The 14,504-nt window shown below is 34.7% G+C and overlaps 1 protein-coding gene across 1 annotated transcript in view; it reads right to left on the bottom strand.

Moving 5' to 3' along the window:
• Positions 1–14,504, bottom strand: part of LOC145686517 (ribosomal oxygenase 2-like) — a 41,886-nt gene that overhangs the window by 24,728 nt on the left and 2,654 nt on the right. The window contains exons 2-5 of the mRNA XM_081759906.1: positions 12,690–13,201; positions 8,231–8,418; positions 6,268–6,435; positions 3,716–3,836 (exon numbers count right to left, since the gene is read on the bottom strand). Coding sequence (XP_081616032.1) covers positions 3,716–3,836; positions 6,268–6,435; positions 8,231–8,418; positions 12,690–13,193 — 981 coding nt within the window. The 5' untranslated portion in view covers positions 13,194–13,201. The remainder of the gene's footprint in view (positions 1–3,715; positions 3,837–6,267; positions 6,436–8,230; positions 8,419–12,689; positions 13,202–14,504) is intronic.

The raw sequence follows: 14,504 nt of genomic DNA, 5'->3' as shown, positions 1-14,504 counted from the left end.
CAAATGTGAACCCTCTACAATTAACTCACGGAATTCCATGATATAATCAATTTCACACATTCTTGATTTTACAAAGCTTCTGCTTGTTTATTTCATTACACCAGTGTTTATCAAACTTTGGTCTGAGGAGCACAAGTGGTCCTCAGGGTATGCCCTTTTGGTCCTCTTCGATTAAACATTAATAGAAAAAAGAAAAAGAAGACATGAAAAATAAAATTCAAGTGAACAGCGTATCACACACTACAGTTGACAATGTCAAACAGAATGAAATGAAATGAAATATTTAAGTCTAACGTCCGACGATTATGCCCTTTAGGCTAAAGGAGACGGATGATTGAGGTAAGTGAATGATGATAAAAGAATTGGTGGAATGAAAATATGGGAGGAAGCGAGAGTACTCCCACAAAACTCACGGACACAATGTTGTCCATCACAAACTTACTTGGCCGGGGATCGAACCAGAGACCTCACGCACCAGAGGTAAGCGCTCTACCACTAAGCCACCGTGCTTTCAAGAGAATATCAAACAGATTCCGATTATATGAATAATATATCATACAATTTAACAAGGTAAGATACAAATTCTAAGATCTTATACAGATGTGCTATTATAAAATATTTCTGATAGCCTTCAATTACTTAAAAGAGGATAATACTATTTTATTCTATTAATACTAATATAAAACTAAGGGAATTTCAATTATTACTACTAGTTGCACCTTCGGCTCGCCCTATGCTATAGGTTAAAATCATGTTAATTAAAAGTTCTAATTGTCTACATTTAATTTATGGTTGTACAAATATTAATGTTCAAATCTAAGCATGGTTATGGCTTGTTAATAGTAGTATCCTTCATGTAGGTTGCCGATATTCCACTGACCTAAAGGTGAACGGCAACAACTGTACGTAGTTTCCACACTGTGTTCATCTTGCTAAGCAAATAAATTATATTGTGTTTGACATTAATGAAGTAAATATTAATGGGAAGTGGAGATTTCAAGATTGGAAGGCAGATCATTAATAAGATCAGGTATACAGATGATCCGGTTATTATAGCTAGAACCGAAGGGGATGATTGACAAAATAGTTAACATTAGGAAACTATATGGAATGGAAATGAACATCGGAAAATAGAAAGTCATAAGAATATTCCGTAGAAATGCACCCTTACGGATCGGAGTAGAACAAAGTGAACTTGAAGAGGACGATAATTTTAAGTATCTGGAAAGTAGTTTAACAAGAGACGTTTACTGCATCAAAGAGATCAGGTCAAGAATTGCCATAGCCGAAAAAGCATTCAACAAGAAAATATCGCTCTTAACTACTAGGCTTAATATTGGGCTAAGGAAGAAGTTCGTCAAGTGCTATGTATGAAGTATTGAACTGTATGGTTTAGAGACTTACATACTACGGAAGTTAGAGAAAAAATATTTAGAGAGCTTCGAAATGTGGTGTTGGAGGAAAATGAAGAAGATAAAATGGACAGAGAAAGTAACAAACGAAGATGTTTTGAAACGGACAGGGGAGAAGAGGACGTTCTTAGCCAGTATCCTTCGTAGGAAGGCCAATTGGATTGTCTTTTTCATACCGCCAGAGAAGGAAAGATGGAAGGAAAACGAGGAGTAGGAAGAAGAACACAACTGATCGATCATTTGAAAAATAGAAGAAAATATTGCGAGTTAAAAGCGGAAGTTGAAGATCTAGAAACGTAAAAGAAACATTTCCAGCCCAAAAAAGTCCCAGGACCTGCCAACGAACAGAATACCGTAGATGCGGGCTACTTGGACCCAATTTTGCAATAAATTCGTTCTTTCGGCCTGTTTTCATCCACGAAAACTTGAAAGTTATTGTCATAACCCATATTAAGTGGAACTACAGGCTTTATTGTACATATCGAGGACAGTTTTAGTTACATATATTGAAAACAAAGCACAGGCGATTATTGTAAAAAATGGGTCCAAGTAAGACTCGCGTTCGGGCTACTTGAACCCACCCCCATATTTTCCTACAGAAAACCATTGAAATCTGCTTTGAGACTAAGTAGGACGTAGGTGTTCGAAAAACAACACTTTTTATTTACTGCAAACCACAAAGAGAACATGTTAAGAGGTACTATCAAATTTAATGACTGTAAAGCTGATTACGTTTTCTTCTACAGTTGCACGAGCCCTATCTATATTAGCAGCGAATTTAGTCGTTGACTAGAGGTGCAGTTTCTAAAATAACTTCACCCAATTTCGACTGGGAAGATTGTCTTAGAAAGCAATGACAGTTCTTCCATGCATGGCTAAATAGGACTTCACAATAAATCTGAAATCAAGTTAATTAACGAGGAATCCGAAATCACAAACTTTATGAAGATGACTAGCGAAGGCTAATTCTTCTTTTTCAGTGAACACTTTCAGATGGCCCGGATTCTGCCTTGACCTGTTTATTAATCTTCTTTCTATGGTGGAACGACTTATCTTGAAGTGAGCTTCTGTTTCTTTTTGCGACATTTTCCCCGACTGAATTGCTAGTAAACATTCTTCAAGCTGTTATGAAAAATCAGCATATTTTCGACCTGCAGGCAATCTTTTATATTGATGTGCCATTTTGTACCGGTATCCTTAAGGAAATAATGAAAAGTCCTTACTTGTGTGACACGTGACAACAGACCTTTATTTTTCATTGATAACGATAACAAAGGATGGGGTGGGATAAAGTTAACAGAAGATGTGGTGGGACAAAATATCCATGTTTTCCACGTCATATGTACACACTTCATAAATAATGCAATTACGCACACATCTTATTGTATATGAGAATGTTTACCATGTCAGTTTCATTAACCTATATGTAACTACTTATATGCTTACTTAGCATTGGTTCCACTTCCTTGCAAATAGTGTCCACACATAAAAGTTTGGCGGTCAATAAATACATTTTTTTCGTCAACGACGTTTCTCACCAATGCTGCTCAATCGTAGCCTACCACAGAACTAGTTTCAATATGTGTACGCCTGCATTATGATCCCATCTGACAGATCTAACTCTGAACTCACTCATTATTGCATTGCATATGGAACTATAAACGAGTTTTTGGTATGGGTCCAAGTAGCCCCTTAAGGGTCCAAGTAGCCCGCAATTACGGTACTTAATAATAATAAATGCTTGTGGATTTTATAAGTAATTAAATCTTATTTACATTTAATACGGCCCTTGTCTAATAATAAACAACAAAGCACATAGGTTCAATATTATCATAATCCATATTCAAATACAGGCAGGCAGCGAACGCAGCAGAGTGGCGATTGTTAACTATTAGGAATTAATATTACTCACAGACTGAGATGATTATGTATTATAAATAAATTTTAAGAATATAAGGACACTGGTATACACTCGAAACATTTTTTTTTTTTTTTTAATAATAAATTTCCTTTCTAAAAGTACGGCGTTCTAATAAAAGTAGTCCGCACTTGAAAAAATATTGACAAACACTACCCTACGCTAAAAATATCATATAAATTCATTATATCTATTCGTATGCGTTGTTGTCAGGTAACGTCAATGTGTTGAAAGTATATTATTGGTGATTCTAGTTGTTAAATTTCCCCTAAGCTTGCAAATGTAGTGTTATACCTAACCATATTTTAAGCACAATGTGTGACAATTGTCACTAATTTTATAAATTATATATATAACACTGGAAAACACTGAAGGAAAAACTAACCTTAGAAAGTTTTGTCGATTTAATAAAGTTTACAGGCAATCCCCGCCGAAAATCTAGGTCTGTTTTCATTGCTTCCTCCATCAAATGTGGAAATACAGACATCATGTAGTCTCCCCATGAGCTGGAAAAAGATGGTAATATTACAATTATACTGTAATTACTAATTGATACGGTGAGATCACAATAAAAACTCTCATTCATTAAAAACAACCAAGAGCACGAAATTTGCAAACGGTTTCAAGGCATTCGTAACCTCTTCATCAGGGCATTTAAAGAAAACTTAATACATGATGTACGAAACTGTATTTCTGACAATCCTATAGAATAATAGTGTGGTGTAGGTTTGTAGTTCGATAATAGGATTTTCTTTTCTTTCTAATTTGTGGGTAATGAAAAATCCTTGATATGAGCTTCTAAGTAAGCTCGCAAGTAATAATCACACAATTAACTGTCTTGAACTGAGAATCACTCAGCAAACTGATGATATACGCTGACAGAAACTTTTTCAACTTGATGTATTTACACACAATGAAGAGGTACTTGCTATGAAATACGATTTGTGTACGAAAACGAATGAACTAACTTGTCAACTTTTTCGTATTCTCCATTCGATAATTCAATATTTTAAAAAGATAAATAATTGAATATCAGATTGCAGTAGGTTACATAATAACCAAATACTTCTGAAACCAAGCAGAGCACGTACAAACAATGTCTTTGTAAATGTTTTCCTTGTGTACTATCCCATTTTTAATAAGTTTTATTTGTGCAGAATGCTTTAACGTATGAGTTTTTGTTTATTGTCAATCAGCAATTGTCTTTGGCTCGCACAGAGCACACTCAAAATCATAATATTCATGTGTGTTCACCTCTGCTTTATTCCAAACTACATTATTACGGCAACTGTAGTTACTGTGTGCCCGAGATTTTTTCGTTTAAATTAAAAGATAAGGGAGACGAAATGTAAAGTTAACGAATATCTTGAGCATGGAATATTTTTTAGATCACGCTGAGTTTCACTACAGATTGCAGGTCTATGACAGACTTCAAAAAATACCGTTCCAGTATCAAAATCAAGAGTGAGAGATTTACAACTTCCGAATTTATAAAGGAAAATTTGTAATGAACCAATCCATAGCAAATTAATTTCTCGATTTTCCTATTTTCCTTGCATGCGGATCCAATATTAAAAACTGAAAGTAGTTAAACTGCAACTCATTTCAAATTGCAATACAGAAATGCAGAACTGGAACGTACTTTTGGAAATTCTTGAATGCATATCAGAAGGCCATTTCTCTCTATCTAATACCGTGTTTCCTTTAAGAGATCAACGTTTTGAATCAACGTCATTTACAGTTCTAATAGAAGGATAAGGGTGGAGACGGGAATTATTCTTTTGACGCTGAATCCAAGCATACATATGAAATTTTTCGCTATTTATTATCGCTTTTGCTCTATGGCGATCAATATTGAAACTGAAAATGGTAATTTTCTAGCACTTCTGGTATCAGTAGAGAGAAAATGGCGGAAATGGAACGCTGAATCCACACCAAAAAACACTTCTCGCTATTTCTTTCTCTTTTTACCCTGATACCTGTCGCCAGAAAAAATGGACATAATCCTTCTACGAAAAAGTCTGTACAGCTTTCTGCACTCACTTGAAAAACACCATAGTGGTTCTTATCTAATGGGCGCTACAGAATACATGTCAATAAATTAAATAAGTACTGATCTTGTATCATTTCGACCCTTTCTGGGGTCTTCCTACGTGATTTCTCTCTTGCTGGTATTTCTTTTCTTGAATATGCATCCATGTGAGGGATGTTCTTGAAACACCAAAAGTAAAAACTGAAGAACACTAATAACTTTTTGTGGAGTTTGAACATCACACTCATACATCTTTGCTTTTGGGCTTCTTTTCTTGAAAAATGGACTGTAAACATGTAGTGGTACACTTTTGTAAATAATTATTTATAATATTTACACGAAAATGAAATGAAATCTTTCAGTTTTACATCCCACGCTTATGCCGGTTAGGCTAAAGGAGACGATGATGATCAGAAATGAATGAAATGGTGGAATGAAGAAAGTGAGAGGAAACAAGAGAACCTCGAGAAAACCCACGAGCACGGTGTTTGTCCACCACAAAATCCACAGAGTGAGAGCTGGGATCGAACCAAGGACCCCAAGCACCCGAGGTGAACGATCTACCACTGAGCCACCGCACTCCCTAAAATTTACATAGTTACAATCCATTTTTCAAAGAAAGAAGTCAAAAATGGACATGTGTGAGGTTCTACAAACTACACAAAAAAGTGATAAGTGTTTCGAGAATGTCCTCCTCGTGGATGAATATTCAAGAAAAGAAATAGCAGCAAGAGACGAGTTACTTAGGAAGACGCCAGAATGGGTTGTCTGTTGAGACCATAGTGACCCGTTAAAAACTCAAAACTTTTATTAATAATGTTTTAAGTTTTTCTTTTTTGCTTATAGCTAACTTACAAAAAGTAGTTCTATTTATTATTTTAGTGAATACAGTTTAAATATCTTACTGATGTTGATACGTGCTGATGGTGATATGTGTTGAATGAGACACACCCGCTGGCGTATCTGCTTGATGTATAGTTCCTCGAGGGAAATACAACAAATCTCCGGGCTTGAGAACAAAATCATGCGTCGGCTGACCAATCTCATCCTGAGTTAAATCGTTGCTATATTCTCTGGAAAGTAAAAGAAATAATTACCATATTACAATATTCTCCATGTACAGAGAAAGTGATCATAAAACGAAATACGTATTCTATATGTAAGAAATTTCATCAAACTGTTTTTACAAACCATGGTTTAGAAATTTTGTTATGAAGGTTGAGTTGTATACACATTTATAATGTTTGAAGGTTTCAATAGGAGAAAACAGCACTAGAGCCTTTTTGTTTCAAGTGTGGCCCCGCTAGCGCTGCTTTCCCGTGTGTGTTTTTCCGTATCTTCCTCGACAGAGGAGGGACAAGTAGCTGCCGCCGAGATCTTTCAATTGTTGGATGCGGAAGCGTTGCCACAATGAATTATTTCACGGACTTTGCTGTGCACTGTCTTGTTAGCCATTCTAAGTAGCCCACGATCTTCACTGTGAAGACCAAAGGACTGAATGTCAAATTGGCAACGCAGCTGAGGTCATTCACTTTTTTTCCCGTAAGCAAAGGGAGGGTTTCCTCGGTAAGTGGCTGGCGGGGGCCGAAATATCACATATTTTCCGAAGGCACACTTCAAATAAAAAAGCTCTAACCCATTTATTTTCAATAATAGAGTAAATTAATTAAATTAGATCCAAAGAACTTAAATATGAGTTAACTTTTCCCCCTGTCAACAATATTACAAGGGATTTTCGTAAGGAAAAATGATACTACTCAGCACTGAACTCGGAACTTCATTCAAAAATCAAGGCTATTGTAGCTTCAGATCTACGTACGAAACATGTTATCAAATCTTATCATGCCTTTCTCTGCCATTTGTGACATAACAAGCATAGTCGCATCAAACAATCTTCCACTAGCGTTTTTGTAACAACTTGCGACTCTCGTATTTGAGCCTTAAGCGCTTACCAGTTCTATCCCTATTTTTCTTTTACAAAATAGTTCAGAAATCAAAGAATAATATTATAATTAATTTGTGTAGTTCTCTAGAGAACACAAAATACTACTAACGTTAATTAACTAACCAATGAGATGGTCTTCGTCTTTGCTTAGTTTGCCCTCTAAGCCAATAAAATCATAATTGAATTTAATACTTATTCTTTCATACCAACAACATGAACTATTGTACTAAGTAGTATTTTCTAAGTACTCAATAATAACGTAGAGAAATTTTAGGTATAACTTTTATCTTCACTATATTTTCAAAAATGTGCAAAAGTTACTGATGAGCAACCAAAATATCAAAACATAACAAATTATTGACCTCAAAGTTGAGTAGCTCAAAGAGAGACAAAAATATTTCCTCGTCAAATGTCCGTTTATTGTCGTTTGTCCGACGGTCATTCGGTTCCACCATAACTTGGGAGATTTGCTCATGTTAATCAGAGTGTTGCAAATTTTCCACAATTTAAATTTTTTATTATATATTTTAACTCGTAATATTTTCATCATGTTACTTTTTTATTTTTTCATTTTATTGAACTTAGCACATGCGTTTTATCATCTTTTAGTATTCTTGAGATTATAACTACCTAACTTACTAACTTGGATATCTCTAACTAATAAATAAATACATAGAACGAACAAAAGAAGTACTAGTAAAGTGTACTATGGTTATATTCCTGTAAGCATATCTCTCTAGTCCTTAGTAGTAATGGTTACTACTCTATCAACCAAATAAGTACTCTAAGACATGCTCCCAAAGCACACGTGTTCCATTATTCGATCTTGGGTAGAAAGGGATATATGATTTGCATTGCATGCTAACTTTTGTTTGCTGCTGTAGAAGTACGTAACTTTAATAATACTTATTTACTATGCTTACCTTGGCAGGTCTATGAGAGGTGTATACAGCCTCCAGTGTTTCTCGCCCTCAAGCTGTAAAATAAAAACTTCCACATCGTCATAATGTGGCGGAAGACCTTGAGCACCTCCTGGAGTTATGTAAACATTAGCTCCTACCAACGAACCGAAAAACGATTCCAGGAACTCAATTACTTTCCACAGCTCATCCTGAAATTGGATACAGGAATTTAACACTTTATATCCGATTATATATATATGCTTTTAAAAATATCGGAAAAAAAAACTCAACATATACAATTCTTTTACGTAATGGATTTTTTCCCTGATTTACTTTTATAAAATATATTTACAAACCTTGTCTCTTTGTTCTGTAGCATTCCAGTTCTACAGCAGTCGCATTTAACGGAAGCAATATTCATCACATCGTTTTTTAAAAGAAAAATGTAAATTGTAACTTAAAAAAAAGGATTTTAATAAGGTTATTTCAGTCTCGTGCTACTTTTTGTTTACTTAATATTTGACATTACCCTATTCAAGATTTTGTTTTGCTAAAGAGACATATTTAGTTGCGAAAATATAACCAAGATAAACTTATTTCTAAGCAGCTGTGTTATCTAGAAGAAGTAGGAGAATGGTTACTTTTTGTTTCTTAACTGTGAGAGCGCGAACTAGAACCGTGTAATATAATTGAACTTTTTTCCATTGTTCAAGCAACTCTATCTACCAACAGCTTCCTCGTGGCTACAAGGTTAGTGTACTCAGCTTCGGCGCAGAAGATCCGAATTCGATTCCCGCTGGGAATTCATGTGCTTCGGATCTAATTTAACTTCGGTGCTGAAATGGATGCCAAATTTTAATCAATCAACCAAGCAATCTATCTGGAAACCTTTACCTATAGGGAACCATAAAGTGATCTCAGGTTCAAATCTTCTTAGGACCTTAAAGTCGTTAGCTATAATAAGAGATAACATCAATGATGTGTAAGAACATAAAGCATGGAAACAACAAACAACTAGAATTTTCTTTTTCTGTTTTACAAGTTTCATGATTATGCCCTGTAGTCTAAAGGAGACGGATGATTAACGAGAACTAATGATAATGAAAGAACTGGAAGAGTGAAAATATCAGAGGAGACAGGGCAGCCACGGTACTGATCACTACAAATTCACATGGGCTGGGATCGAATCAGGACCCCCTGTTCCAGAGTTGAGTGCTCTACCACTGAGCTGCTGTGCCCTAACAAACACCTACAAGCACGTTAAACATAATTTCCATTCCTTTTTCATGCGAAGTTCAGTTCCTTAAATGCTTCTTTAAAATCTATTTCGAACCAAAATCGATTAATGGTTTTTTTGTATATCTGAATAGAAGTTACGTTTCGAAAACCGAAAAAGGCCTCGATAAAACTCGAAACAAATTATCTTGAGCTTATATCTGCTAACGGATACATAGGTATCTGTAATTAAAGAACAAGCACTTATATCCAAAACTAATTAATTCTCCTTCATATAATTTTGGCCCTTCCTGGAGCCTTCCTAACAAGTAAGTAAAGTTATCTCTAGTTGTTGTTCTTTTCTCACATATTTATCCTCGAAGAGAAATTTTCTGAAATATTTGATGAACCTAGGATCCTCCCAAAGTCTGCGGTATCACTTTTAGATTGTTACAGAAATCTGTTCTTGAATATTCAATTACCAGGTTAAGAATACCAATGAACAGAGTTTGGAAAGCTGTTTACAAACAGTTCAAAAATATTTTCTTTCACCACAGTGACGAATCATGGGTTCTATTTACAAAATAAAATATTTTTTTACATCTTTCTACGCTAAATCAGCCAAACTGGACACTCAAAGAATTTTCTTCCTGTGGGATTGTTTGAAGTTTTTATATTATTAGTAATTATAATTATTTCGAAAATTTACAAATCAAACATTTTGTATCATTAAATTCTTAACTTCATGTTTCACATTTTTCTTCGTTTAAACACTTAACACTAACTATTCTGCTTTACTTCGTAGTCTACACTGCAAAACAAAAATCCGTCTGTTGCTCCATACCCCAGTTCAACTTAGGGAAGAATGAAGAAACATAATTACTTTATTTTCGTAAATTAAAAAAAGAAGTGTAGAAAAATATTCAATTAAAAATTCCTCTTTCAGGATGAATGTGTAAAAAGAAGAGCAACTACAAGTAATGTTATTAGAAGACTCTAGAAGGGCTGAAATTAATATTAAAAAAAAAAAATGACGCAACATAAGTGCATGATGTTTTATCTCTTCGGCCCAGCTTGATGATTTAAATAAAACTAATGCATTTTGAAACCGCTAACAGACTACGTGTAATTCCTGCAGTCAAAATAGATTAGCAACAAATTTAAAAGCAACGTAATAAACCAATATAACATTGAAGATTAAACTCTGGAACGTTGAACTTGCAACACTGTTTAGCAGCTTATGAATTACAAGAAAAAATTTAAAAATCCACGTATCTTCCGTACCTTTTTATGTTTGATTTTATCCTTTCTCTATGTTTCACTTGCTTCCCTATATTTGTCATAAATGAACAAACTGTAATGATTGGCTACTATGAATAACAAGGTGAAAATGGAATTCCTTATTGTTCTTAACGAGACTACAAATTTATAATTGATTAACTACGTTTGGACGAATTTTGCAGTGTATTTTCACAAGTTCATCCAGCTGAATATTCGTGAGGAAAATACCAATTAACAAACGGAGCAGGACATTTGGGCGCAGACGTTTAGGCACGAGATATTTGGGCGCAAAGCTGTGTATCTGTATAGGTTATTCTATTTAAATGGTTTACAATGTATTTCATACTTGGAACCCGGATGTCTACACACTAAAAGCCCTCAAAATAGGCACTAATATCACAAACATAAACAAATAACTACACAACTTAAAATATTTAGAAAGATGACATTTTATCCCAATTTTCTTAAGAAAGCTATCTTCAAAAACTTCGTTACGCTACAGTATATCCTATGGTAAACAGTCACTGAAAGTCTCAGTTGCATCAAATGCTTGGTTTAGTTCTAGTAAATTCTGTATAACGCAAAAAGAAAAAAAATATATGGGTCTAATTATTATGATTCTAGAATGCTATATCCTAATTTCAGAAAAATCGGAGATCATGATCCGCAGATTTTTTTTTCCGCATGAACTTGTATTGGACTAAAATAAAATTTGTTGTAGGCTCCTGACACCCCAAAATAAACTTCTGTGAAACTTCTTTATATAATCTCTAACATAAAGAAATAGGCATTTTGGATATTCACAACTTCATAGTTATTCATAACATTGTATTACTTACTCTTTATTACTATATTTGCAACAGAAATAATTTGAAAGGAAATAACAGTGAAATACAATATAGATATTAAACAATTTATAATTGTCACTTACTTTGAATGAATACTTTATAATTGTTACACTTATCATGACATTATCATTTCAGACGGAATTATAGGCCAAACCACGCAGGTATTCTACAATGTCAATAGTTTCAAAATTCTGTACAATACGGCGAATTCTTTCACCTGCCTGAATATATTTTCTTCTTATCTTGGGTCTCTTCTCCTCGAAGCATTACCTCGTACAGTAAGTCCCATGTTTTTATTATTATTATTATTATTTATTTTTTTGTGTCTCTTCCTAAGTGCATCAAAAAAGCGCCAAATCGACGAATAGCCCATTTGAAGGTCCGATTGCAGACCACAATGAGCTGCTTCGGCGTTGTGTTTGTTCTTGACTATGGTTATTGAGAATTGTCTTACAGATTCCACATCCTTATTGGAAATAATGTTGTTTTTCTGGTACCATGCGTTTTAATAATTTATTAAAGAAAATGAAAGCGCAAAACTTATAATATGTGCAGTATTGTACACATTTTAAGATAAATTCTATAATGTCTGACTCAAAAAAATCAAGTACACAATGCAGTATAATCACACTCACACCTTTAAAATACCTAAACATTAACAAAAAAGCGCGTTCTTTTTTACACATATTACATGTCTTATTTTATTAAAAAGAAATATTATTTTAAAACTAAGCCACATAGTACGGAGTACGGATATCGTGACCCGGGTAGTCGAGAGTCTGCTGTAGTTCCTTCCTATTTCTTTTCAACTCGTAGAGACAAGTTGTGCATGACGTGCAGAAACTTTGCTGTGTTAAAGATGTTATTTTTTAGTTTTTGCAAAATTATTTGTGGAAGTGTTTCGAAATTTCCAGTGCCTAAACACTCGGGCTCTAGTTATGAAATTCACTATGAAATGTATAGGTAGGTGAACCTATCTGGATAAAAATTTTGCGCCCAAATGTCATGGACCCTTAACAAATGCGTGAAACACTTCATGATTTAATTTTTTTCATAAAATCTGGAATTTTAGAGATTAGTTTCTCTGAGACATTCCATCCTTAATTGATAATAAATTAACTGAATAATATATTTACCTGGAATCTCTGGGGTTGATGGAACTGTATTGTTGCTTTATCACGACTATAGAGTTTCTCAAACTTTCCTGACGTCACGCGACCTTTCTCATTAAAACCTTCTCTTTTCTCCTTTTTGTACCGAAACACATTTAAGTCTCTTTCGTACTGTAAACTATGTTGTTTTAATATTTGCAGCAAAGTCTTTTTAGAGAAGAGTGACTGAAAGTATTCCTTCAAATGAGACGGCAATTGTTCATGACGGTGCAATATCATTGGCTTCTTTTCCCAGAATTTCTCGAAGAATTCATCGAATCCTGTTGGTGCTATCAATGACTGGAAAAGTCGTTTCGGGGATGTGAAGTCGAACGTTGCCATGCCATCCTCTACTTCAGATATATTGCCATTCTGAACAGTCGCTGACTCTCCATTGGTACCATTGCACTTGGGCTTCTTTGCATTTGGAACGGTCTTGGATTCACATCTACCTGAAACTTCACATTTTCTCTTTTGTCGACGACCCATGAAGTTATCTGCAAAATTCATAGGATTAATAACGTATTACATACAATGTCAAAATTACGAGGAAAAATGTGTACAAGGTAAAATTTCGTTCTTGGTATCATCAAAGAGAGGGCTTCTTTTTAAAATATACGCTAGTTTTTGCTTCTTAATAATAAATTGTGCCCTTACACTTACGGAAGTCTGTTAAATTATAAGCAAGTTTCAATATTGGAACTTTTGAGTTTCATACTTTTATATGATATCGTAGAATAGATCAATCAATCACATCACATCACATCTCTCTCTCTCTCTCTCTCTCTCTCTCTCTCTCTCTCACACACACACACACACACACACACACACACACACACACACACACACACACACACACACACACACACACACACACACACACACACACACACACACACACACACACACACACACACACACACACACACACACACACACACACACACACACACACACACACACACACACACACACACACACACACACACACACACACACACACATATACATATATATATATATATATATATATATATATATATATACACAGAGAGAGAGAGAGAGAGAGAGAGAGAGAGAGACCCCCTTTCACAAACGTGAAGTCATAAGGTAAGATACTTTTTAACATATATATGAATTGTACAATTCAAAATTGATTATCCTGAATCTAATTGTCTGTTTTTGAAATTTAATGCCCTGATGTAATCTCTTTCTTTGTCAAACGAAAGGCCGAAGGGGGGAGGGGACCTCTCATAATTTGTAGAGAGATACTGGCAACCATCATTTTTGGATTGGCGAATACGTCTGACTTTGAAATTTTGCCTATCATGTGTTTATTGTAAACCTTCCGTACCGTAACTAATTTTGAACTAGTACTACCCATTTCGCCAAACTTGCAAGAGGATTTTTTAAAAAATTGTCAAACAGAGTAACTTATTTTATAATGCTTTATTATTATTATTATCATTGTCCAAAGAAGCCACTAGATCGCTCCCAGTGTGTAACGAGCGCAACATTCCACTGAGGTAATAATGTGGTGATAAGTCTTATATAATGAAGTCACAAAACTCCACTTGCGCAGAACTGTAGTGAAAACTTGTGCTGTGAATTATGAGTTACACGTTCAGACACCGGTATATTCGCTTTGCTAACACCCATTGGAGCTTTCAATAGGATTCAGCTCCAGCTAATATCGCAAAGCTCATCCAAAAGTGGTTCTAACAACTTGTTCTAGATTTTATAACGGCAGGTTAATGCAAACGCAATTATAACATCTTGAGTTATGATCCACAGTGTTCG

Source organism: Thermobia domestica, chromosome 5 (genome assembly GCF_964235325.1).
Source record: "Thermobia domestica chromosome 5, izTheDome1.hap1.1, whole genome shotgun sequence".
Taxonomy (NCBI): domain Eukaryota; kingdom Metazoa; phylum Arthropoda; class Insecta; order Zygentoma; family Lepismatidae; genus Thermobia; species Thermobia domestica.
This window is presented reverse-complemented; position numbering and strand designations above follow the sequence as displayed.